At 36.4% G+C, this 27,070-nt stretch overlaps 4 protein-coding genes across 9 annotated transcripts; 1 reads left to right on the top strand and 3 right to left on the bottom strand.

Annotated features, from left to right (window-relative positions):
• Nucleotides 1-1,723: 1,723 nt before the first annotated feature.
• Nucleotides 1,724-6,250, bottom strand: LOC124175433 (ceramide glucosyltransferase). The gene has a single exon (XM_046555679.1). The coding sequence runs from the start codon at nucleotides 5,508-5,510 to the stop codon at nucleotides 4,314-4,316; it is 1,197 nt and encodes a 398-aa protein (XP_046411635.1). The 5' UTR covers nucleotides 5,511-6,250; the 3' UTR covers nucleotides 1,724-4,313.
• Nucleotides 6,251-7,605: 1,355 nt separating this feature from the next.
• LOC124175680 (general transcription and DNA repair factor IIH helicase subunit XPB) lies at nucleotides 7,606-13,199 on the bottom strand. Its single transcript, XM_046556080.1, has 15 exons — nucleotides 12,940-13,199; nucleotides 12,627-12,838; nucleotides 12,442-12,552; nucleotides 12,193-12,342; nucleotides 11,890-12,063; nucleotides 11,610-11,804; nucleotides 11,424-11,521; nucleotides 11,232-11,338; nucleotides 10,797-11,093; nucleotides 10,448-10,716; nucleotides 10,143-10,307; nucleotides 9,798-9,984; nucleotides 9,551-9,699; nucleotides 8,849-8,965; nucleotides 7,606-8,423 (listed from the first exon to the last, which is right to left on the bottom strand). Exons 1-15 carry the CDS (start codon nucleotides 12,971-12,973, stop codon nucleotides 8,295-8,297), a joined length of 2,394 nt encoding a protein of 797 aa, XP_046412036.1. The 5' UTR covers nucleotides 12,974-13,199; the 3' UTR covers nucleotides 7,606-8,294.
• An 898-nt stretch (nucleotides 13,200-14,097) lies between these two features.
• LOC124174647 (RISC-loading complex subunit tarbp2-like) lies at nucleotides 14,098-26,765 on the top strand. Of its 4 annotated transcripts, none has more exons than XM_046553946.1 (7): nucleotides 14,101-14,328; nucleotides 15,555-15,879; nucleotides 16,672-16,807; nucleotides 16,920-17,223; nucleotides 17,766-17,915; nucleotides 18,424-18,535; nucleotides 20,984-26,765. In XM_046553946.1, exons 2-7 carry the CDS (start codon nucleotides 15,564-15,566, stop codon nucleotides 21,118-21,120), a joined length of 1,155 nt encoding a protein of 384 aa, XP_046409902.1. In that variant the 5' UTR covers nucleotides 14,101-14,328; nucleotides 15,555-15,563; the 3' UTR covers nucleotides 21,121-26,765. The 4 variants fall into 4 exon arrangements, with proteins under 4 accessions (XP_046409904.1, XP_046409902.1, XP_046409906.1 ...); XM_046553947.1 differs by having other exon boundaries at nucleotides 14,110-14,328; nucleotides 16,687-16,807; XM_046553948.1 differs by lacking the exon at nucleotides 17,766-17,915 and having other exon boundaries at nucleotides 14,098-14,328.
• Nucleotides 18,604-20,972, bottom strand: LOC124174648 (5-formyltetrahydrofolate cyclo-ligase). Of its 3 annotated transcripts, XM_046553952.1 has the most exons (6): nucleotides 20,843-20,972; nucleotides 20,295-20,343; nucleotides 20,070-20,194; nucleotides 19,604-19,859; nucleotides 19,404-19,451; nucleotides 18,604-19,040 (listed from the first exon to the last, which is right to left on the bottom strand). In XM_046553952.1, exons 3-6 carry the CDS (start codon nucleotides 20,175-20,177, stop codon nucleotides 18,862-18,864), a joined length of 591 nt encoding a protein of 196 aa, XP_046409908.1. In that variant the 5' UTR covers nucleotides 20,178-20,194; nucleotides 20,295-20,343; nucleotides 20,843-20,972; the 3' UTR covers nucleotides 18,604-18,861. The 3 variants fall into 3 exon arrangements, with proteins under 3 accessions (XP_046409908.1, XP_046409909.1, XP_046409907.1); XM_046553953.1 differs by lacking the exon at nucleotides 20,295-20,343 and having other exon boundaries at nucleotides 20,843-20,954; XM_046553951.1 differs by lacking the exons at nucleotides 20,295-20,343; nucleotides 20,843-20,972 and having other exon boundaries at nucleotides 20,070-20,286.
• Nucleotides 26,766-27,070: the final 305 nt, after the last annotated feature.

Raw genomic sequence — 27,070 nt, 5'->3', positions numbered from 1 at the left:
GTCTTTTTGGGATGAAAAAGTTCATAATACTTTTGCGTACGCATCACTTGTCGGAAAAGCTTGTCTTCGAACAATGGGGGATAATAGAAGAAGAATGTAAACATTTGCAATACATATATATATGATACGAGTAAAGAAGTTGTGACGGAAGTTTTTGCTCGAATAGTAGGTATACGTATAATAATAGAAAAACAACTCTTTTATTATATCTAAATATACGATATTATTGACGTTATTAGAGATTCTATCATAAATTTTATTATTACGTTATGTTATATTGTATTATAGGTATATACGCGCGGAGCATCTCACATCGTTTATTAGGATATTATTATAATAATAATAGTAACAATAATATTACCTCATTACAGGATCGGCCTTTGAATATTAGATTTAGAAACTTTCGTTTATCGAAAGTTGGTTGTAGTCGTCGGGAAGTGCAGCTCTTCGTATATTCCCACAATCCGAGGACTGTTTTTTAAACTTTTTTGGAGAAAACTTTGCTCGAACGTTGCATTTTTATAATTTTGTACTTAGATCCGGATGCTTAGTCAGTTTCACGAACTGCTTCGGTGAAATTTTTTCCAGTGAAATAGTAGAGATCTGGGTTTCCCCTAGATATGAGAATTATTTTATTTCAAGAACATCGTAGACTCGCTACGGAACTTCCTTGATCACTATCTCGCGAAGAAAATATGAAGTAATTTCTCAATTTATTTTCATACTGATAATTCGACACGTATACGTGTCTCTTGTCAGTAAAAACATTCGTGTAAACGCCCTGAATTTAGTTTAAATTCGCAAGCATGAGCAAATCAAAATGGTAAAGAAATCCTTACACTACAATACAACATTTACGTATAATGCAATTAAGCGGATCACAGGTGCCGTAGATTGGCCACGGCGTTTAAAACAATTTAGAAAAAAAATGTGTAATACTTTTACTGCACGTCGCAGCGAATCACTTCACAGCGTGTAAAATTAAATTAAAGTTAATGTTAATGAGAGCAAGTTGTCGAGACGAAAGAATATAATTACAATGAAGAAAAAGGAATTAAAGTATTAAATTAGGAAAAAAAAAACAGAGCAATAATAATCGGGCAATATTTATCATAATTATTTTAGAATATTGTATAGTTTAATAATTTCCATACGTGCACGACGTGTGATAATAATAATGTTGTATTATGCGTACCTGATATCATCCTAATCGTAAAATGAATCCGTAGGAAATAATATACATTCTTTGATAATGTATACAATAGACTTGAGATAATGTAATATTTATATTCTTTAATTTCGTTTGATTTTTTTAAATATATATATATATATATATATATATATATGGGTGTGAGTGTAAGATACATGTATAAATAAAACTATAATTATTACTGAATTATTCGAATCACCTATGAAACTAGGTGATATTTCTTTATTTGTTCAGCTTTTTTTTTTTCTTAATTAAATTATTTGAGTTTGCTAGACGAAAAGATACAGTATACATGATTATGTACAGTGAGATGAGAGAAAATATATACTTCTTATAACAGTTTGAAAGTTATATATGTATACATATATAGGTACATGTTTTTAGTCCCTTATTATTGATGATCTTATACGTATAATAAGAAACTGATCGATCTCGAGCAAGTCGCGGTATATATAATAATATAACATAATATTATATCTGCAAGCTTATAAAAGGCATTAAATATTATAGATGTAACGTAAAAATTGATTCAATTTAGTCGGCATAGAAACTTGATTAGTTGTTGGTTTTCTTTTTCTTTTTTTTTTTCGTGTTAGCTTTTTTATATTTCTCTACGAGTATACACGCAATAATACCTCCCTGCGTCGTAATATACCGAACGATAAGTATCAGTTAGTTGGCTCATTTTGAATACGTAGGATAAATTTTTTTCTTATTGTTACATTTCAAGTCTATGTGTATATGTTGCGGCACATATTTCAAGGTATTTCAACAATTTTTTAACGATTGCAATACCCGAATACACGGTGCCTGTTGTAATAAAGCCTATTTAAACAAGTGCATACGATAATAGTATAAATACATTGACGATAAGTTTGAAAAGTGTGAATTGTTTGTCGTAGAAAATTATACCGCGTCTAAAGGGCAAGACTTCTTTACATGCATTTTTCCGATTAATTTCATAATAATTAATGTATGAAGCCGTTTATGAATTAAAACAAAATTACTAATAATAATGAAACACAATATGTATAATGAAACGTGTTACTATATATATTAATTGTAAGTGATGACTATTCACTGTTACACAGAGCAATCTCCTGTATAATGATTTGTTACTGATAAAATGTAAATTACGTATTACATGCGTATAGTTGACGATTGTAATTTAATTTGATAAGCGTTGTAAAGTATCTATACAATATTGGGCGTGTGTGACCGCATTCGCATTGTCTTTCTCTGTGTTTGTGTGTGTGTGTGTGTGTGTGCGCGTGCGTACATGTATAGTATGGATGGAGGTAGGAATTGAATTATGTGAAACTATTGATAACGCTCTATTTTCTACTGCAAATTACACATTTTTATTTCCCTGATCGGTCCGTGCTTATCTTTTTTTATGCGCTTCCTTGGATAAATTTTTCTTCATATTGTTTGGCATTTGCATATAATGCGATTGAAAATAATTAATCTGAACTTAGGAGTGTATGCAGGAAATCTGCTTGAGTGAAGATTATCCAACATTTTAAACTGAAGGGGAAAAAAAAATTTCATCATCATGTAAGCTCATAATGCCTAGATAGAGTATAAGACAAATTGCTCTTACTCACCACACTGCCTTCCTTAGGCAAGTACAGTATATGATATAAAATATGATTAAAAAAAACAGACTAAAAAAAAAAAGGCAACAAAAATAAAAATAAAAGTAACAACAAAAAACATGATCGACACCATCAACAATTGTACAAATGAATACCAAAAAAAAAAAAACATTATTGAACCTCAATCATCGCGAAAAAATACACAAATATCTTATCACAACATAACGATTATAAATATAAGATTGAGCATGTGAGAAAGGACAGAGACTTCGCTTGAAAAGTAAAAGACGAAAAAAAGATACGAGTAAGAAACGGAAGTCAGTGAAAACTGGTAAGAAACGTGTTACGTATTATGGATTGAGCGTTATGAAGCCAAGACATGATTGTAAGCTTATAATATTACAGGAGAATAAAATTTTCCGTTACCATCGAATTAACCATGATTATCAAGAATTATTTCAAATAGACGACTTGTTCTAGTGTTACACAAATCAATCAATTTTCGTGGCTTCCTTCTATTCTCCTGTTTCCATAGTAGTTATCAAGGTACTAATGGATTCTCTATCACTTAACACCCATTCATGGGAGTAATGTAGCACAGTTTAAAAGGTCTTCTTTTTTCAACAACTAGTGTATCTCATTTGAATTCGTTGTTAAGGATTTTACGATCGCAAATTTGTTGCCTTACTTTGATGACGATGAGTTTCACCATTCCATCCAAATTCAAAATTTTAAACTGGGTGCAATAATTTAGTCAAGGAAAGAAACTTTCCCAATTACTATTCATACATTACTGTAAGACTGATTCGAAATGGCTTCTTCACAGAATATTCTGTGTAGTCATAATAAGATTATAAGTTATAACACGAAAAGACAATTAGACGATGACTACGATAATACGGCGCGGCGTGATAAAAAAATTGTATCGAGATAAACTAGTCGTCTTAATTATTCCCTCTAAAATGTAAAGGGTTAGTAGTCTCGGCGAGCAACCGGTATAACAATAAATTTGTGCATTAAATCAATTACTCGTACGAATATTACAACACAACCAGTAGTTAAATGGGATTTTGTAGCGTGATTTTGTCGTAAAGCAGTACTTCCTGATGTTAGTGCGATCGTATATCTTTTCAAGTTTAGGAATATGCCGACGACCGCAAACCGCAGTTGTTGCATAAAACAAATTAAGTCACTAACCACATTCGAGAAAACCTTCAGTCTAGACAACCATAGTGATAAAACGATAGCGCAAACATGAGACAAGTACTGTCAAACGTACAGACTTAATTAAAACTACAATACCGATGTACTTATTACATACTAATATACCTATTATAGGTAAATACAGTTTTAGATTATTGCACCGTATTGAGCATATACCACATGAGCATGGAAATAATGTACATTATATGCAATATTGGCAATATGTGATAAAAGCTACCCATTCAATTCAATTCATACATAAATGTAAAATACTCCTCTACATCGTCTCGCCTTAACCAGTACTAATATTTTACTTTCGCCTTAACTTCCTCAGCTATGCCGCCCCACTTCAGTTTATACACCCTGGACCTCCACTGTATCAGAGGGTCGAGTACAGCCTGAGCAAATAAGTATGGCCTGGTGATTTCGCTGAGTAGCCAGCCGCACACAAATTCGAGTTTGTCGAAAGGAAGAGGTCCGTTTTGCACGACACGAAGTAACGTCCAGTCGAGCATAAACCACAAAAGTATATGAACCAAATAGAACACAAGAGAGTCCCATTCGAACAACAAACTGGCTGCCCACGAAGCACAGGCGCCTAGTAGCAGGCACTCGCTAAGCGGTTCGAACACAATAACCAGCGGTATCATGGCCACCCTCAACTTGGCCCACCGCTGTAGCCTGGCTTGAAAAGACCTGAGCTCGCAGTGTCCGCTGTTCTGCATGGCGGGTTGGGACGAAACGGTGATTCTCCAGCCTCTGTCCGTCAGTGATTTGGCGTAGAAGAAATCCTCGGCCAAGTATATGCCGAACGCTTTGAGCCCGCCGACCTCGTCCAGCGGTGCCTTTCTCAGGAGCGCGGACATGCCGGTGTGGCAATTGATTCGTAATAGATCCGCAGCGAGGTATATCCTGGACTGAACAGTGCCGAAGAATATCTTCTCGTACGCAGCGGCGAATCCCTCCCTGTCGGCGGTGAAGGGCATCTGATGAACAAGGGCGACCCTGTCACTCATGTAGTTTGTCATGTCGAGGAGGGTGTCCTCCTTCATTTTTATCCCGCTGTCGCTGATCATGATCAGCTCGTGCTTGGCAGACTCGTAAGCCAGGTGCATGTTGTTTATCTTGGGGTTGACGCCGACCGCGCAGCCCCCAACAAACAGCCTCGCATCCACATGGGGATACTTCTCCATGAGCTTGTGAACGAGCATCAATACCGGGTCCGAGTCGTCCTCGACGCAGAAGAGCAGCTCGTAAACGGGGTAGTTCATGGTGAAGAAGGTCTCCAGGTTCCCGAAGAGGTTCGGGTCGACCCCCATCAGCGGCTTGAGTATCGATACTCCTGGCAGAGGCGCCTCGTAGATCGGTACCTGCACGATTTTCCTGTGCAACTTCCAGCGGCCGGCGACCAAGGCCAGAACGTGAACGACCCACATCGCGCACCAAAACACCATGAAAAATATCGCAAACCCGTACAGGGTGTAAACCACCGAGCTCATCTTGTTCGCCCTGACAATCGGGCGGCAGGCTCGGTGTCCTCGGGTTTCAAGGGTCTGATTTTCCTACCTAGGTATCCGTCAGCAAGTATCGCTTTAACCGCCCCGGCGGGGTGTGTAGCCTTGGCATCCCTGACGCCTTTGCGACCGCTGTTTCTTCTCCCTCGTATCAACGCTCGCACAACAAAGGCACCTCTCCCACCGATTCACGTTCCAACTTTTAACTACCTAAACACGCTGTGACATCGCGCATCTGCATGTATACCTGTTTGAATTCCTCGCTATTCGACAGGCACGACGCAATCATTGAGTTCGACTACGCCGTCTCACCCTCGTGTCCCCCCCTGCAGATCCCCTAAGTCGCAACTGCACGACGCCGGCACTCGTCCGCACTCCCCAAACAACATTTATACTCTGTTTCAACACCCTCCGACGCGACACTCGCACCGCTGTCTTATTGTTGGCTTCGTTCTGCTTCCTGTTCTTTTTATCCTTCGCCCCCCCCCCCCCCCAGCCGGCTAGTCACTCTGCGTTTCGCGGTTCTTTGGCGAAGCTCTCGGTGGGCCTAGCTTAAACGAATGCCTACGCAATGACTGGGTCGACTTGTACGCGATAACTGATCATCCGCCAACTACGAGTGGTATCGACTCCAAGTATTCGGCGATAGGAATTACTGTCATATAGACGAAGAACTAGCGACTCTTAGCGACGCATAAACCTGCGGCTTCGCCGTCGTACTAACTCGTCGAAATACGTAGATCGTTCTCCATCCCCCCTCTCGGTCCTTCGCATTACCGCTACGGCGATCCCGACGACAAAAGTGACGTATAACGGTTTAAGTTATGCGCGCTGCCTCACCGCGCAGCCCGCGAATTAAGAAAGTGAAAGTGCAGGGCAGGTACTTGGCCAGATGAAAATCTTTTCAGCATTGTCGTTAATAATACTACGCTAGCCACTAAAACTTTTCTCCTGTATTACTCTATGGACGTCACTTCGTTTTCAGCTCATTACCATCGATGACGCAACGTTTCGCCGCAAATTTGTCGCTTGATTAAACCACAAGCATGTAGGGTTGCGGTTCGAACTTTCGATCCTTTCTAGGTTTATTATTATGACAACTGATAAGAACCTCATCATCACGCTCACTTCAACGAATGATGCATTCAACGGGTTATCAAAACGGAAACCTGCGGTTTCATTTTGAAATAAAAACACTATCGTCAATTGCCTAGTGAATCTGTATACTTGCCTATATGTTAAGGGGGTGCCCTAGACGATTTAGACGCTTTACGTATATACATATATCTCAAAATACCGAAGTACACGTGTCTCAAACGAGAAAAAGGGCTTAACAGCCCCATTCTACACACAATTTTGAACAAAAACACTCCAATACATTTTCATTTTACGCAGAAAAAAAAAACAAATTCTACAAAATCGTAATAGTAAATTCGTAGAATTCATAGAATTCTTTATTTTTGTATCAAATGAAAATGTATTGGAGTGTTTTTATTCAGAATTGCATTTAAAATGCGGCTGTTAAGCTGTTTTTCGCGTTTCGAACATGTGGACTTCGATATTTGGAGATATCTACTTCAACGTCGAAATCGACCACAGCACCCCCTTAATTACCGATTGTAGCATCGTTAGATTATTTAATACTCCCAGGCGCTAGAAACGTGCCGGTCAAACTCGTACTACTTCATTTCATACGCATTTACAGACTTTTGTTTCGAGAGTTTTTGAAAATGCAGAACAAAGCACATCCGATATTCGAAACATTGTATTCGTGTTCGTGCATTGACAATAACAACCAATTGCTTAACATATTCCTGACAATGGTGTGTCAGTAATATTTTTTTTATCAATGAATTGATTTTGACTTCAGGATAATCTTGAACTGCGTTGTATTTTCGTAGAAATTAGTTTGTTTGGTTCGGAGTTCGTAATATTTCTGGATAAGACTTATGAGTAATCAACCGAGCGTTTTTTATTCATGCTGAATAAGAATTTTATCTCCGACCGTAAAATTAGCGTCGTCTTATCTTATCAATGCGATATATTACTTAGGTGAATCAGCTTAGGTTACGAATCATGGCTAATTCTACTTTATTACTGGCTCGTTATATTACACAGGCACGACACGTATCTAAGATACAATTGCTTACAAAAAAACTCGTCACGTTTAATCTCGTGACAAGGCGCAGTTAAATCAGATTATATTGAAGGATACAATTACGAAAGATAATAATGAATCAATGTTAATTTGTGTAAGCTGCATCGACATAACCTAAGACATGAATGCATGTATAAAAAATTAGATAACAAAGTATTTATCACAGATAATATAGTTCCGAATATTCGCCTTTGAACGTTTCAAGTAATATTTATTTCGACATAGCTGCTTGTCAAAAGATTCGTATTGAATCAATAATTTGATCAGATTAAAAATAATGTAAAAACGATCACTTGAACTGGATTAGGAGTTGATGTGCTATTAAAAGTCCATATTCTTTTTTCTTTCTTTAAAATTTCTTTAAAATCGGTACAGCAGTTTGCTCTAAGATTTTATCCATGCAGGCAAAGGAGAAATCTATCGATGTCGAATCTGCGATATCCAACCGATATTATATGCGCGACGAATTTTTGCATTTACATTCACCTTTGAAGAGATTTAACTTATAACAACGGGGTGTGTGACCGAGAAAAGCTCAACGAGTACGAAATAATTGGTGGAAGACCCCACTGTATAATTTGCGTAAACATATCTGAAATATAAATACAAATTTAGGTTCGGAATTTTTTAAATAACGGATGCTTGTTGGCTGTCGATGATGCGGCGGACTTTTTGTATTCGTAATATACTGTGTCGTCAGCACCTGACATGGATGCCATATTTCCAGGCCTCCTCATTGCCTGTAATGAAAAATAGCGTCGATTGAAAGTGTTGCGATATATATTTATTGATTAAAAACGCAAGCAAGAAACAACTTCGAACTATACGATAATACGTATTTTTTATAGCTGAGATTCATTATTGACGTGCAGTAAATAGTAGACCACCATATCAATAAGCAACTGCATAATTATCGAGTGTTTTGGAAATATGCTCAACAGTGTATTGAGCGCTTTAGCACCTGATCTACATTGTGATTGATTACATTTTACAATTTAATGTACTAGGCGTAATTAAAATTTCTTTAAAGAATGTCGATGTTAAATCGTAATAATCATGCGGAATGTCATTCGACAATTTTCCATTTTTTACTAGTGAATAAAATTTTCGGCTCTGCTTACCAATCACTGAAGTAATAATTATAACTATACTATTTTATACTCACAGGTCTTGGCCCTTCTCCCGGAATTCTTTCCTCATCCGCATCCATGTCACTTGCTGACAATACCTGTTGTAATAGTTGACCTTGTTCCTCGCGTGTTTTATACATTAAGTCTGGTTCCTACAAGAAGACCGCATAGAATTATTTCCATCGATTGCGTAAGAAAATTACACGCATTTCATGCACTCCAGCGTGCACTCTAGTATTAGTTGTGATTTAAAGTGTTTATAGAACTCGCGGAATTATAGATTATAGAAATACGGTACAGCAAAAAAATATTATACTGCTTACATGTTTCAATCTTTGCAACAATACAAGAATTCAATGAATGATTCATTCTTTATCATACTATTAGTGGGACGGGTACTGACAAGTTATTTTAAGAAGTTAAATAGTATTACGTAAGATGTTAATTTCATTTAAAATGATTTCCTCCGTTTAAAGAAGAGGACGTACAATCCTAATTATAGTATGACGGCCCACACAAGAATATATCTAGTACAGCAGCTATTTTGCATGCCACCTATTTTATGTGCGGTATTAATGTAATTATGAATGCTTACAGAACGAAAGCGAAAGCTGTGCATAATAACTTTGGTGTACAGGGAAGTAAATTATTCTATTTTTTGTAACAGCAAACGAATGTACATTGGTTGCCGATGCTACACTTTAAGGATAAAGAAATCATAAAGGAACGTAATCTACCTCATCCATTCCAGCGAGTTTGGTGATGACTTTATAAGCATATCCTTGGTTGACAAGAAACCTTTGCCTCTTTCTTGAATAGTTCATTTCCATTGTATCCTGTGATACCAAGGTGTAAAAGAAAGCATTGTACTCTTCAGCAATTGCGCCTGAAACAGAAAATTATGAAGTTTAAGGTAGATTACGTAATTGTTAATTTAATGCTGACGAAATTTGTATCCAGAAGCAACTGGTGCAGTGTGTCTACCTTTTTTAGCTCGTAAAATTCTACCCAGTCTTTGAGCTTCTTGTCTCCTAGAACCTCCGTGAGAAGATATTTGTATCAAAACATTTGCTTCTGGCAAGTCGAATGATGTGTCTGCTACTTTGCTCACAAATATTGTATTCACTTTTGTATTGAATTTGAAGTTTTGGAGGATTTGTATACGCTCACTCTGTAAAACACACAACACATCACCAACAAATGAAATTGACGACAAATATTTTGGGAAATTAGGTTCTTTCTTTTCTGTTCCCAAGATAAAATATAACATTCTCTGTTATTGCATAAGTCCCACGTAAATATTGCGGCAGCATTATCAAGCAACTCTACCTGACTAGTAGGACCGTAAATATAGGGTTTATTCATCTTGATTGCATAATGTTTCAGTGCGAAAACATTGTCGGAGAAAACAATTGTCTTATCACCCCTCCTTTCATGATATCGAATCAAATACTGACAGCAACGAAATTTGCTCGGATTCATAACGTAAAGCAACTGAAAGAAACAACGAGTATTACAGTTAAATACGATAATCAATCATTTGAAAAGATAGCAAAAAAATAAACGACAAAAGGGCGAGTAAAAAAATTTTTACATCCTGGTTAAATGGACCTTTTTTGGAGTTATTCACATACCAGTTTCTTGCTTGTTTTACAACTCAGGTATTCTCTATAAAACTCCGGAGTCATGGGACACCAGACCTCAGCACACTGTACTCTGGCAATAAATCCTCTTTTCTGAAGCTCAAGCCAATTAGCTTCATAGAGTTTTGGACCAATTAAAAAATTCAGATCTGCAATTTTATCATCCTCTCTCAACAAGGTTGCGGTTAGTCCGAGTTTGCAGTGGGATTGAACAATGGTCAAAACTCGACGAAACATTTTCGCAGGTATTGTATGTACTTCTGCATGGTTGAAATATGTATGTAAATCAGTTGTATCAGTCATTTAAGTCAAATTCATGGGCAAAAGATATAAAACTTACCATCTAAAACCATAATACCCCATTCTTGTTCTTGCAACCATTTCATGGTCTGTTCAGCTTCCCACGACCGTTTTTGCGTATGTGTTATCATCGAGTAAGTTGTTACCAGAATACCACAACCCATTGGCTTATCCTTAGCTTCGCTTGTAAATCGACAAATCATGGAATCGTCGGCCGTCGACCACATTTTAAACTGCTGTTTCCATTGCTCAACCGATACTCCTGAATTACAAAGCACCAATGCGCGTTTCCGAACTGTACAGCAAGCCGTTACGCCAACTAAACTCTTACCAGCACCTGAATTTTAAAGTCGATTAAGACGAATATTAAAGTCGAATTGTTAGCGAGATCAGGGAATACTTTATTTTATAAAGTGCATGTTGTAGATCGTAAAAACACAATGTAAATATGATGTTTAAAGAAATTTTTATGTACCACAAGGTAGTACGATAACACCCGACCTGGCTCGTCCGTTACCAAACATCTTTCTTAAGCTCTTTTCTTGATATGGTCGCAGCACGGCTGATGGTTTCAGGTCAAAACTGAAAAACAGCAAAATCATTTGGATAAAGGGATAAATGATACCATGTCACAAGACCAAATTCTGACAATATTGAAAGTACATACTTTATGTCAGGATTAACTGTATCGTTTCTGAAATCATATTCTGCAAGTAAAGGATGCTCCAATTCGATACATCTTTTTTGAATGACTTCAATTTTTTCCTGCAGATAACAATCATTGATCATTGATAGAAACAAATGTGAAATTAAATAACCAGCTGTTTGTTCAATGCAAAGGTAGAATTTTCACCTGGTTGACTTCAAAGCTAACAGTTTTCAGCTGTGCTTCTTCCTCCTCATCTTCATCCTCTTTATCAATTTTATCATAAAATGTTGAGATATCTTCAGGCACTGCAACCGGTTCTGCTGACGGTTGCTCTCCATTTCCTTCAGCCGGGGCTGGTGCTGTTGTTGGGGTAGCAGTAGCTGATGTTTTTGTACCAAACTGTGGATTAAAAATAATAATATTCGCAATTGGGTGCACATTATAACAGACTAGATAAGCATTATGTAACAGGAGTGAATTCTACCTGAGGAGCTTTTGTTTTATCTTGAACATTGGTAATGAAACCATCTTTGTCAGTCTCATCCAAGTTCCTTCTTAACCTGCATTCTTGAATGACTGGATCTTTAAGCAGTTTCTGCAACACTTCGGGAAATGGAGATTCCACAAAGTATTTGTTGTGTTTCAAGACCAATTTCACCTGTAAAGTTTCACGAAAATAGTCTGTAACAGTATGATGTACAAACAAAGGAAAACAAAATTATAAAAGATAAGAAAAAAAATGTTGAAGTTGATCAAAGTTCTTATTATTTTCTACATTTATGCTTACCTTTCCATAAGATAACGTGCACAGTTGTATGAATTCAATGATTCCATCTGGGATGCTAGTTTTGCTCAACCGTTTTAGATATTCGATAATATCGTGGGTTTGGAGACCCACACTCACGGCTGCATATAAGGAATAAGCAGTCAGTTTGTACTGTAAGGAAGGGTACGTAATTATTCAATTGCAGCGAGCTTGGTTTGACGAAATGTTTGGTAGTCATGAATAAAATAAAGAATCAAATTTGATATTCACCTCGTGAATATGCTCTGGTCGACAAACGGGCTCGGAAATGGCAATTAAAAAATCGTGAGCATGTTTGTATACCGGTGAAAATGATTCCAAGAATATGTGTCCATTTGGAGCCTGTAAAATTGGGATATTCTTATTATTCTTCTATTATTTGCAGAGATCAGTTTAATTGACTAATAATAACGTACCACCCATAGTGGCCTCGACGAGTTGTCTGGCTTCAAGATCATTTGCGAGCGATAGTCTTTAGCTCCAAATTCGTCTTCAACAGCCCCTTCGTCTTGTTTTTCAATATCATTTTTAGCCGCATCAGGAATGCCTTCAGTATCACCACCATCACCGTGGTCGTCGTCGAAATATTCATCGTGATCTTCCTTACGTTTTTTCCATTTGCCCTTGTCTATATGATAAATAAATTGAGAACCGTATGAGTATGAGAAATTAAAAAATTCGAAGTGTATCTCTAAACGAACAGTGAAAAAGTGTTCAAGGGTTATGTACCATTATCTTTTTTGAATCGCTTTGGCGGGCCCATGATAGCCCCGCTTAAAAATTAGTCACAGGCAAAATGATTTGTACACTGATTCAACGCCGTCACACCTTGACACTGAAAAATCAGTCGATGTAAATCCCGGTAAATAATCTTATAACCACTACACAACTCTCACATTGCGCACTGGCAACGGTCAGCACTGTATCTGGTTTGACATAACCTCACAGCCCTCACAGGCAACCTGAAGTGTGGCTGAAGTATGACTTGAAGTGCGTTTCATGTTAAGTTAGGTCAGCTATCTCGATCAGAGCTGTCAGTTTTCTGCGCAAAACCGAGAAAAAAAAGATCTGCGCAGCATGTTGTAACCGTGGTTGTAACTTGAAAAAGCGAATTGCAATAGTCGTAATATGCATTATTATAAGGGACGAGCGATTGAATGATTACTAAACACGTTACAATTGACAACTAATGAAACTTGATCTTACTAAGAAAGTAAAATTAAAAGCCAGATAATTATAATTACATATTTATACTTCGGTTTAAAATTCTCTCCGACACGCGATCAATGAATGATGAGAACCAGGTGTTACAGCACGATTATCGAAAGTGTAAGTCAAAATTCGGTGTTATATTCGCCAAGAGAACAGGATTGTTGTTCAAGTCGGTTTTAAAGTATACCTCGAATATCAAAATATTTACTAATTCAAAGGAAAAAATCGCGCGTTATTTGTTGATCGTACATGGACTGCCGTAATCCTGTTGCGTCCGTGTGGACATCCATTAAAGTCGGCCTGTTTACACCACGGACAATCCACGTGGTCGAGTTTTTGCTGAAACGATCTAGATACACTGTTTATTCGGCTCTCCTATAATCAATCAACGGTTTTGGTAACCAAAACTTGGCACCCGGGCAAGTTTAAGGCTTGCGCATCGAGTACGGCGCATAGATTGCGCTCATCGCTAAGAACGCACGAATTACGTTATTCGCGCGAATAATTTTACGCATGATTATTGGCAACTGGCAATGACAGAAAAAAATAAAATACCGTGGTTCACCTGTTTTGGAATTGAATGACATCCGCAGCTTGCTTCAGTGCGAACATCGTGACAGTTACAATCTTATAATCGTATAACATAATCATACGGTGCCTGGGTGAAGCGCGCATGCCGGCGGCGCAAAAGTTCACAGCGCAGGTCTGATGTAGCAGAGAGCATATTGCTGCAGAGCCGCAAACAAGGAAGGATTCTCCGGTAGTCCATAAACCATTTTTCTGTCGTCAAACGGATCAAGCTTTTTGTGAGACTTGGATCGGTCACAAAAAGCGGGATTCGCTTTTCGCATAGGAATTGGCGAGCCGCAGAAGTCAGGATATCTGTACTTTGCTGGGTGGTTAATTGTGAGTATAAGCCTCATAACACCGTCGAACCTCTTCGCGATCCACGCATATCTACGAGTGGCAGCCTCGAGCTAGCTTCGCTCGATGTCACGATGCGTGTCTGTGGGCGTTAGATCTTTATTTCATTCCTTCTACAACTTCTACTACCCTCAAGATCTAACCTTTCTTCATCCATCCATCCTCCAATCGTCCCTCATCGTCGCACCGGTCTGTCCTTACTTACCAATTTAAGATTCAATCGATGAAAATTTTATAACAAACATGGCCGTCCGCCGGTGTCTTATTACCTGCTTACACCTCTGAATAACAAAGGTCTACGGACGTATTTTTGTCCCGCGTTTCATTCGGATCAAGGACCGGCAAGTGCCTGATGGACTCAACGCGTCATCGTAGAACCCAGCGTACTTTCTGTCCTTCACCTCAACGCGTGTTTGTTTCGGACGAACCAGTCTAGTTATGTGACGACGATCTCCTATTTTCGCAATACAACAAGCGTGCTCTTCGACGACTTGTCACTTCACAAAAATACAGCATGATATCTACGGCTATTCGCCGCAGGATTTTTCATCCACAATTTGTGTCAAATTTACAAAAGTATTTGTGGAACTCCTTTCGGGACGTGTAAATTTTTTACAACGAAAGTGTCGAAGGATTGATCTTAAGGTTGATAAGTATTCAGATACGGCAGGTTTTAGAGTTCGGTAAACCGCAATATTTGAACCGGTATGTGGAGTGATTATTTCTAAACTCTAATCTTATCGGTAAGTCGGATGCTAAAGGATATCATTGAAGCATGTGACTTACCCCTGAAATTACTTTCAGGATTAGCTGTATGGTTAGGCATTAGATAACCATGTCGATTCTGATATTTTAATATGACAAATCTGGGTCAGAATGCAAAAGTAGATATAGAGTTGTGCATTTGAGAGTCTGTTTGTAGTTCATTTTTAAAAATAGAAAATCCACTTCCGTCAGTATCTAAAAAATATGCATCGAATAAGTGAACGGTAACAATTCAATCTCACAGAAATATTGATTACTCTCTAAAGAATTTTGTACAAGTTTCAAATTTTTAAGGTGATATTTAATTTTCCTCAGTCGAGCAATAAGCTGCTCACTTGATTTCACAGAAATAGATATGCACATATGTCTAAATATTGGCTCAGTTGTTGCGCAAAATATTTTCCTTCTCAACAAAACGATAATTATTATTTTTTGTTTTACAGAATAATAACATGGACGAGATGCGTCATTCTCAACAAGTCGTGCCCAATATCATGAGTGGAATTGGGGTTCAAACTATTCATCCTAACAGCGTACATCGTCATGGCAGGAATCGTGTGACGATGCACACTCTTATGTCTGAGGCATTACCGTTGGACGAGGCAGCACGTTTAGAAATGAAGGCAATGCCTGCTAAAACTCCTGTTTCCGTTTTGCAAGAGCTTCTGTCTCGCAGAGGCACTACCCCAAAATATGAACTTGTACAAATAGAGGGTGCCATACATGAACCTACCTTCCGTTATCGTGTCACTGTCTCTGATGTTGTTGGTAAGCATGTCCTATAAATTTTTTCACCTAAGAGTTTGTGTAAATGTTGAAGTAAATAGTTGGCCGTATTAAATGTTAAGTAATTAATTGAGAGTTCAAGTCATTTGTGTAAAACAAGGGTCTGACAAATGGTTTTCTTTTACCCAGTTTGTTTGTTGATGGAATCCAGTAAATAAGGATAATTGATGAAAATTAATTTTGCAAGCATGATAGCGTAGGTTCTACACTTTTATCAAAATATTTTTAACTGTCACTACAAATAATTGTCTAAGTTCTTCACTAATCGTTCGCATTCTTGTAATACAACAAGGTTGAAATATGATTTTCAATTATCTCATACTAGTGTCAACCAATATGAATGAGTGAGAGTGTTATTTTGATGTAATAAATGATTGAACATCAATTTCCTAAGCATGGTAGCTTATATTGAAATATCTGTTCACCCTTTCAATTTCAATGGAAATTATAAGTAGCACTGATTTTTTTCAATCATATAATATTCTATTCCAATCCAGTCTATTACTAAATCATTCAACATTGAAATTGATACTTATTTGATGTTTGTCATACTCCTAAATATTTTCTCGTATAAAAGACAAAATTATTTGGCATTCAGCCTTCATTTTTGAGTATTATTGTGCGCTGATTTAAACTGAAGCTTTGTCATAATTTTTTAGAATTTTCAAATGCTTCTGTAGAATCAGCTGTGTAGTCTAGCATTAGTCTTTGCACCGTGTGACTTGTGGAATGAATCCATAAGATCACTCGAAAAGAATTGCACGAATGAAGCAGATTTAACCATTTCAGCTATGGGCACTGGGAGATCTAAGAAGGAGGCAAAACACGCCGCAGCTAAAGCAGTCCTCGACAAACTGATTGGAGTAAATACTGAAACATCAGAGGGTCCACTGCCTAACAGCATATCTGAGTAAGTACATCGTATTTTTTCATTTCTCCGATGTTTGTTCATTTTGTAAGATGTTGTTTTCGTGAGTTAAGAAAAGATTGAGAAAATAAGACAATTGCTGACGTTATAACAGGGGTCAGAATCTTCAGGAACTGCAAAATTATGGGGAGGACAAGGTCGTTGGAAATCCAATTGGTTCGTTGCAAGAAATGTGCATGTCTAATCACTGGCCTCCACCAAAATACACCATGGAAGGCGAGGAAGGGCTACCTCACGAGCGACAATTCACCATTGTCTGCTCCATACTGAAGTACAGGCAAGTTGGAATTGGGAAAAGCAAGAAACTTGCTAAACGACAAGCTGCTGACAAGATGTGGCGCACTTTGCGTGATACGCCGATTGAGAACAATCAGAGTCCAGGAATTGACGATGACGAGGTAGGCAAAATACATTCTGTTAACAAATTTTCTAGAAATAGTGAGAGTATTAAAATTTTTGCATCAGCTATTGCAGAAGGTAAATGTGTACACAGTATAGTTCCTGAGGTAATAATGACATGTGAGTTGAGTTGTGTCTGTTTTATAATGAAATCATTTGGATACCAATCGGAAATAAATGAGTTGGTTTTTTAATCATAGCATAGTGTGAGATGAAAAATGAATTTCAAGTGTGTGTGTGGGGCTAGCGAAGTGGAAGTGACATAGCCAGTTGGTATATTTCTATCTTTCTTGTTGTAAGAATCTATAACGGACAAATTATCTTCGCCTTCTGTTATAATATTGGAGGTAATTTTTTGATGTGCATTAACTAACTATGCTTGGATCATTTCCACTTCATTTTATATTACGTTACTAATATTATTGCTACGTAAATTTAGGACAGAGAGAAGAACACAAAAAAAGAAACAACCGAGTCTGATCAAACCTTTACCTGTGTGAATATATTATTCATCTCTGTATAATTTTGTTGTCCGTTATAGATTGTGCAAAGAAACGCGAATATGAGTGCTCGTTATGCTGATTTGAAAGATAGCAAAATATCAACACTGACACCTCCCCACAGCCTCAAGGTTTCCCAATTCCACAAGAACCTCAAGTCTTCCACAGGCGTTAAACTTTGTCAACTACAGGTTCGTATTTTTACCGTTTAGATACAATTCGTCTCGCAAATTTCGGTTTTTCTGTCTAAATAATTCCCACGTGCATAACACAGTTCAAAATGCTGTATGTTAATACCGTATTAGCCAGAGTATAAGACTATCCTAAGTACAAGTCGACCCCCATTTTTTTGAGTTCTTTCCACGAAATTTTCTTAGAAACCGAATATAAGTTACTATGACAGAAGTAAGTATAGGTATTTATTTTTTGTAATAGTTGAGTTGAGAATGAAGTTTTTTCTATCGGTAAACAAAATTTCCAAACATGTTCCAACAATATATCGGCGTCAAAAAACCTCAACTCATACTCGGGCTAGTACGGTATGTAGGACAAATAGGTATATATTACGCCCAACCTTTTACCCAGTCCCAAAATCTATTCCGACATATAATTGTGTGTATCCGAAAGTCATTGGATTCTCAGTACATTGCAAGCCTCGATAGTTCTTGTATTACTATTATAGAGTTTTATTTGCTTTAGAATACATGTTTGAATGATGGGGACATCAATCTGGTGCAGTTCCTGCAAGAGATTGCCTCTGAGCAGATATTCGAAGTTACATACGTTGATATCGAAGAAAAGTCCATTAGCGGTAAGTTGATTCAAAATGAATTTTTTCAGTTTCTATCACGCATTACCCATTGAATCATCAACCCTTAGTAGACTTATCTGACATCAATTTTATTGCTCTGATCAAGATTCGTTACAGATATACTGTGTGATTATTTTAACCTATGTGAATTCGGTATTTTGTGTAAAATTAATCTCTAATCACATTGCATGAAATTTTATTAAACTGGTATTTGTTTCGCAAAATGGACGGATTCGATAAAAAATTCCTTATCTCAAAAACATCAATATTTATTTTTTAAACTGGTGTGCATGGAAATTGTGTAAAACTTGTACATTATTTTTCTTTCAATTGTAATGTTCTGTAAGTACTAAGTTTAGATTAACGTCCTCTTCTGTCGTTGGTATATCTTCCTTAATTTGCTCGTTGAATGCGAGTCCTATCAAGTATGGCATCCGATGTGATTTCTCCATACAGGAGTGGAGAAATTTATCATAGTATCCCATACCATGACCGAGGCGTTTCCCTTAACATTCCAAAGTGTAAAATGAGATCATGATGCTTCATATGTATCAAAGTATTGAAAATTCAATATTATTATTGTCAATAGTCTTCCACTTTACAAATTTCTAGCATTAGTTCTAAGATCAAAGATATCCGAATCCTGTAATCGGCAAAGACATTTGAAAAAAGTAAAAATGTTTTTGTTCGATGATTTACAAACATACAACAAAGTTTTTCAATTTAAAATCCTGTGACCTTAAAAAAGAGTAATTAAATTTCATACCAGAAAGCACAAATTTGGGAAGTACGAAGACAGACAAATAATACCATTTTGATCTTTAAGAAAAAGTATCGATGTGTATGGTTACGCATAATGGGAACTTACCATCTAGGGAGAAAGCTACACCTGGTAGTATCACCAAATCGAGCCCCCCTGAAAATGAAATTACCTGATTAAATATCTGCACAAATGATGTTAATGTTGCTTGTTTTTTGAATATCACAAATTTGATGATTTAAATAGCAAGAATTTATATGAATCGTAATTGTTCTCCTTTTCTTCTCTAATATTATATCGATATTTACCAGTTTCAAGAGCATTTTCTCTCACATCGTTATCAGTGGGCTGTTTGATATTCCACTTTGTTAATGGTAAGCTCTCGTAATCCTCCATCGACGAGACTCTGACCATTTCCATTGTTTTTCCATTATATCTTGGTACAAATGCTAATTTTTTCAATTCAAAAATATTCTTCAATATTTTCGTAGTGTCTATTTCATCTGATGTACTTAGATATAGCGAGATTCTGGTGCTTTTTTTATATTCTGCCAAATTGAATAACTGAAATCGAACAATTTGAAGTGTAAAAACTTCTTCCTCAAATGTCTCATCGACTGACAACAATGTTAATAATCAAACTCATCTTTCAAGCACAATTTGAAGTGAACATAAATAAAAATATCTTTGGACTCTGTGATCCTAAAATTCTAACCTCTAAATGGAAACTACAGTTATAAGCGAGTACAGTATTTTACTAATGATATTGCTTACCCGTTCGTGAACTTTCTTAGATTGTCTTAATTTCTCTTCTGTGGTTATCTTCTTTAACGCATTGCTGATATCTTGACGGAGCTTTTTTTTAGCTGCAGTAACGGCCATCTCAGTAAATTTTTTAGCTGGAACACGTGCTGCTTTTGTTAGGAATGTGAACTTGAGACTGACACTTGAGAATGCACGGAAGACAGACATGCTCTTTGCAAACTCACACATACTTACTATTAGTAAGCAGTATGGATCTGCCAGTTATCGATGTGTTTATTTCACTCTACAAACAATTCAAAAAATAAACAATAAAATAAAAAACAAGACTCCACTGCGTAGAAAGTTAACTCCTGCACCAGCAGTCACAATCACATTTTCCTACATCGTATAGGAGAAATTACTTTAATTGTAGGGTCAATGGTTAAATTGTCTGGGCTGCTGCATTGCATAATAATCTTGATAATTATGCTTATAGTTATAAACTCTTATAGATTTTATCTTTGCCTTCAGATACTATTACGTTACACATATGATTCAGAAAGCTGAAAAATTTTTCAAACTCGTACTTTCAAACATTCTAAATTCGTGTCTACATTTCTTTATTTTGCATGAACTTTATTCAATTCAATAAAAACTTCCATATTTCGTACCCAGACAATAGAAATTGGTAAAAATAAGGTAATATCTGTTCTCTAGTTCTGATATAATGCATGCAGAATGTAAAATATGCTATTTCGATAAGTATGACTGTGACAATTCAAAATCCTGAGCTCTTCTTCTACCTTGTTTAAATGGAAATGGCCGTTTTGTAATTCTAAAAGCCTCAGCCTGGAAGATTCTGCTTACTTATGGAGTTGACCCAGCGAATCAAAAGATAGTATGTGGAAACGTTTGATATGGCTTCAATATTGATTTTGTTACAGGAAAGTGTCAATGCTTGGTCCAGCTTTCGACATTACCGGTTGCGGTATGTTACGGATGCGGTGTTACCAGCAAAGATGCTCAGGCTAGTGCGGCTCAGAATGCTCTTGAATATTTGAAAATCATGACTAAGAAGTGAGCCAGCGCTCTGCTCCTGCCAGCCGTCACTATCGACCGTATTGTCGATAGCAAACTACCACAACGTTCGTCACTAAACGCAATCGAAAATAGTAATGCAGACTTTAAACAGAAATTGACAGTCGGTCAAGTTTTAGACAAGAACAAAATTGGACACAAGTCATCGTTGTCATCCGATCATGGAGGGACTAAAAACAAAGTTGTCAGAACGCAATCCACGAACGAATACACACCGTTCAATTCTGTGGCATCAAAGAACCAGCAAGTGCTAAAACGAAATGTCAGAACTTCTGATAATTTAAACTCAAGTGATCAATCAATGGGAAAAAATATTAGAACGAATCAACCAGCATTGAACTCAAATCATGCAAATGTTCGGTCATTGAAAAATCAAATTGACAATTGTTCGAAAGATTATCACGGTGTTAATAAATTATACGGAGAGTTTCAGGCAAAGAATAAGAATTATTCTACCCATACAGACGGGTACAGTAAAGGAAGCACTGCTAATCATCAAGAGTACAAGCAAAGGAATAATAACAACACTGGCAACGCAAACCTCCCTCAATCGAGATATACAAATCGATCAATGACTAGTGTACAACAACAACAAGTACTGCAAAGAGATTGCAAAAATTTAACATCTAGTGGTAACGTATCGTCACGCAATGATACCACGGGTACAGCAACAACAACAACGGCAGTTACGACGGTCCACAACAAGGCATTGGAGCAGCACAACGTGGTCCCTAAAATGGGTCAGATTAATTTTCCACCATTGCGAGCCCCGCAGAGCATCGTTAACGTCAGGCATCCCTTTTTGACGGAAGCCAGAATGAAGCAGCAAAACGCAGATATCGGAGCGGTTAATATTAACAAGCAAAAATCGAGCGTCGCAAGTTCGTTGCAGAACAGTGTTAAGGAATTAGAACATAGTAGGCAGACTTACCACGGCTACAGTGGCTCGCCGATCGCTAATATACCAAATGTTCAAAGTTTGGCCAACATTACTAGCATCGCTCAGTACCCAAGGCCAGATTCTTTCCCTCAGCAGACACTGGCCAGTGTACTTTTTCCAGAATCATCACAGTTTCCTCAATCTCCTCCCTACGCCACGCCGCAGCTCGGTCAAATCAATCAATTCCAAGCTTACGACCCGGCCAGCTTTACACCCACGCCTGTAAACGTGAATTCAGTCATACCACAATTTTCTGCGGAAAGCCCGCTTCCATATCCCCAATTCGACAGCACTCACCAATTTGTACAACCCAATCATTACCCTACTGCTGATATGGCCAATGGTCAATACCAGTATCAGGCCGCTAGCGTTGGCCAAATAACGGACTCGCCTTTATTCATACAAAGTCTTCAGAGCCCGCTTACTCTCGCTGATCAGTATGCGGCTCCGAATTATGCGCAAGCTCTTAGAACTGAATTAATACCGAGATTAAGGAGGCCACCACGGTTTAATAAGTAGTTGAAAAGAAAATTTACCAGAACAATTGCCATCCTATCTATTCTTCTATCACAACGCTGTTTAAGTATTCGCGATTGATTGGAAGGCGGCATGTACGAATTTCTCACATACGTAAAAATACTGTTTTTCAAAAGCTGCGACGCCGACACAAAGCAAGTTGTTACAAAGATTAAAAAAACACAAATTTGCACGGTTTACGATTTCTTACTGACTTTAGTGACAAAAAATTGAAATTGTCCAACAATATTACTTGACTGGGATTCTTAACGCGTTCATATTATAATCTGAACAATACTGCATAGTAACATGTATTGTAAAACAAGGTAATAATAGTTTCACGTTGAATCACATAAGGAATAGTAAAGATTGAATGAATTCAAACTTTCGTCAATAAACATTATGTAAAAAATCTCAATCCGCTCACAGAACTGTAACCTGTCCACTTACTGTTCTCGGTATTAGTGTTGGTTTATAGCTATGTGTCCAAATCCTAGTTCTTGATAAATATGCAAATTTTTTACAACTATCGGAGATGCCCGTGAAACAAATCAGCATTTGCGTAATATTCTTGACGACGCTGTGAGAACACTGTAAAGAGATTTTTTGCAACGGAATTTCAGGATGTATTAGAGTAACGCACCTGTATTCTAACAAACGCTACCTGATTTCACGTTTATTTTTCATTTGTACTTGCATTTCAAGTTATACACGATGTGTATCGCTATTTTTTATTGGACGGTCAACAGTTTTTGTTTTCTTTTATTTTTCTTCTTGTTTTTACCCCTGTATACAAATCTACACTGTATTATAAGGTGCGGTGAAAATTATTTCAATTTCAGATCCATTTTGAAATAAATTTTAACCAATCCTTTGTACACCGAAAATCGTAGAGAAGAAGAGGAGACTACTGTGAAATATAATTTTTTACATACTACCAAAGCACAGTACCCCCCTCCACCTCCAATCCAATGATTAAAGAAAAAGAAAAAAAACGAAAGAAGATGAACAAAAACACGTGTTTTGTATTAGGTTTTTTGTCCAAATTACGTGACGCGGCAGGGCTTGAATTAAGCTCTGGTGTATATGACCTGTGACTCAACCTGAAAACAAATAATCTTTAATGTGAATATATGTCACCACATTTAGATGTGCTAAATTGTACATACGTTATGCGACTTTCTTTTTAGTCATCGTTTTGTTATATATATATATATATTTTTTTTTTCAATTTCTTCTTCTGTTAGCCAATATAACCGCTTAAAATTTGCTGATTGATAATACAAGGCACGAAAAGAAGTCTATATTATCACATCGGCAAGTTAGGCTTTGCGTTACTGAAGAAGCAAAATTCTAAATTTTGTGTCTTCTTGAAGGTTTAATATATAAACAGACCAATTATCCGTTTTGGTAACTATTATAATTGACGAAAGGTCATCTTGGAAGCAAACTCGTGAGGTATATAATGCTTCGACGGACAACGGATATATATATATATATACGGATAAAGCATACCTTATGGATATATAAAAGTAAAAAAAAAAAAAATGAAGAAAAGAAAGAAATTCATTGTGAGATAATAAATATGATACAACGCTTAAATAATTTGTTATAATTATGTACTGAAACAATTATTGATCGACAACGCTGTATACTTTGCATAATATTGGTGGAGATTTTTTCAAAATTCTCATAGCTGTATTACCTATAGTAAAATTCAATTGATGATTATCTACTGCTATACGTAAATGTATAAAGATGATATGCTTCTAAATCAACATGTATGAATACATCATATGTACTCGGGTATTATTTTATGAAATACCTATTCGTAATGTATACTTGAATAATGCATGTTATATCTGTCTGCAAGAACCCTGCAGCCAAATTTATACACGCGAAGAGATACAGAGCTGCCTGGCAGTAAAAGGCATAGTTATAACCTTGGGGTTTATATTTATATAATAATAATATAATATTCTTTAATTTATCCAACTTAATACGACTCGTCTCATTTTCGGACTTGAGGTCACTGCGCCAAAATGAAAACAAAAATTTGATATCGTTCAACGATGATTTTCTTGTTCTAGTTGAATTTTTTCCCCCCCCCTAACATTTATTCTTTTCCGTGCATCTGATGACATGCCTGGCATCTCTACTTTGTCTAACAAATAAGTGCACAATGTAAATGTTGCGTTTCGCGATTCTTATATAGGTATATAAATATAATTGCTGCGTAGTAACATAGAGGTAGAATAATTACTTGTAAACTCATAAGCATCGCGTATTACTATATTCGTATTATTAATAGTTAAGGTCTCTTCATTAAGTACACAACGGTTATCCACAGGAAATTTTGTGTGTATTAAATTTTGAATAACTTGTATGCATGATGCACAATACAGATATTGTGTACACCTACAGTATCAATGTTGATGCGTGAGTATTTATGCCGAAATAAGATGAAGATTAGAACAAAAATCTGCAGAAAATTGTAACAGCAACATGCATTGTCCATATTTGTGCGAAGCTTTGGAAATCTACCCCAATCCAAGATGCGCTTTAACTATACATACATGGCCAAATTGTGCCTGTCACTTTGTAAACAAATGTCTAGTCCGAAAAATTTGAAGTCTGTTCGGGGCATGTTACACAATTGACCCTGTTAGCTCAAAAATTATTTACATTTATATTTATTTATTTTTTTATTTTTTTTTTTTTTGCATCGGACTTATCAATGGCGTTGTTATTGAATTGGCGAAAAAATTCCTCTTGCGATTCTCATGTATTGTTTATGTAATGGTTATAAAATACAAACTTCGAAGTTGATGTACAAAAAACAAATTATACATGCATTATAAAAGTGTCGAACATTATCTCCAAGCGATATAGTTCTGTGCTCGATATTTATAACAATCAAATTTGCCGTAACAGCAAATGACGCGTTAATGGTCGCCATGACTAAGTTTCGTGGTCCACTTCGCGACTTGAGACCACGCGTTCTATGAATTAATATATCAAGTTGTAGGATATTAAAGTTCGAATCACTTTTTTATCGAATGCAGAGAAATATTTTTTTATACAACGTCACGACGCCATGTTTTCAAAAAGTATAGACGATCTGGTTTGAACGATTCCAATTTTCGGAAATAACTTCTATTTGAACTGAGATATTAGTAATTATTAACTTCATGTTGCAATTTCTTCATCGGCTGCAAATAACTGCAATTCAATAAATTTATATTTTCCAACTGAATTTAACTTATACGGTATTGCACATATAGTAATAAATTATAATACTTTTCCGTTGGTGAATACGAGTTATTTAGATGCAAAGTATAGAGTGTGACGATTACATTATCGAAGTTGTGCTCAAAGCAGCTTCCACGTTGAAATTTAAAGTTGAGAGTTAATTCACAAGAATCAATCATTGTTATACGTATTTGGCTAGTACATATAATTTCGGTTAGTGATCTTAACGATAAATGCTTATCGCTAGATGTGAAATTTTCTTACATCGGCGTGTAGTTCATTCGGTTTTCATTTTGTTACTTTTCAAAAAACAAAAAAGAAGTTTTTTTTTTTTCCTTTACTTTCTTCTAATTGCTATTGCCATTATTTTTCTCGTAATTTATAATTACGCGTACGATGTGGGCATCGCGACTGTACTTGTCTCATCATGCCTTTATGTGTAAACAAATTATATTAATTTGGCAGGCGTTTTTGTCGGCAATCGCGATAGCGTGTAAGAATTGTAGGCGACTGAAAATGTCGTGATTATATAATGAGTACTTTACCGAATCATTGGAAGAATTACTGGCCATGCCCCCCCCCCTCCCCCATTCCCAGTTATAAATAGTTTACCCTTATTTATGTAAAATTAGTTGCCCTAATGAAAATTTAAAGTATATAGAATTCAATCAACTATAATGATCATTTTGCTTTCTTAATTTAATGTTTGAATCACTAAAAATATTAATAACGATAATGATAATAAATAATAATGATAATGTATCGAACATTTCGATTTTCAAACCAGTTTTGTATAAGATTTGAAATCTGATTCTAAATAAAAAAAAAAAAAACAAAAAACATAATTATAACGATGAAATGGAACACTGGATCCGGTTTTCCTATGATATGGCTTTAATATTGAACCGCTAATATTAAATCACATGTTTCACGAAAAAATTGAAATGGCGTCACATTGATATAATAGGTAAATATTAGAATAAATTAAATTATATGAAAAGAAAATACACACAACAAAAAGAGAAGGAGAGAATAGTGCAGGTGATAATGGATATTCGAACATAACGAAACTCCGATTCATTGGAAATCACAAACATAGATCTCAAGTATTTATACAGTTGTAAAAAGTACATGAAAAAAAAAAAAAAATTTATGGATTCTGATTGCAATAGTGAAAGCAAGCGCTGTAGAATATATTGCAAAAACTTTCTACCTAAATGATTGT

The sequence above is a fragment of the Neodiprion fabricii genome, chromosome 2, assembly GCF_021155785.1.
Source record: "Neodiprion fabricii isolate iyNeoFabr1 chromosome 2, iyNeoFabr1.1, whole genome shotgun sequence".
NCBI classification, from domain to species: domain Eukaryota; kingdom Metazoa; phylum Arthropoda; class Insecta; order Hymenoptera; family Diprionidae; genus Neodiprion; species Neodiprion fabricii.
Note: the sequence above shows the minus strand (reverse complement) of the source record. Positions and strands in the feature narration are given on the sequence as shown.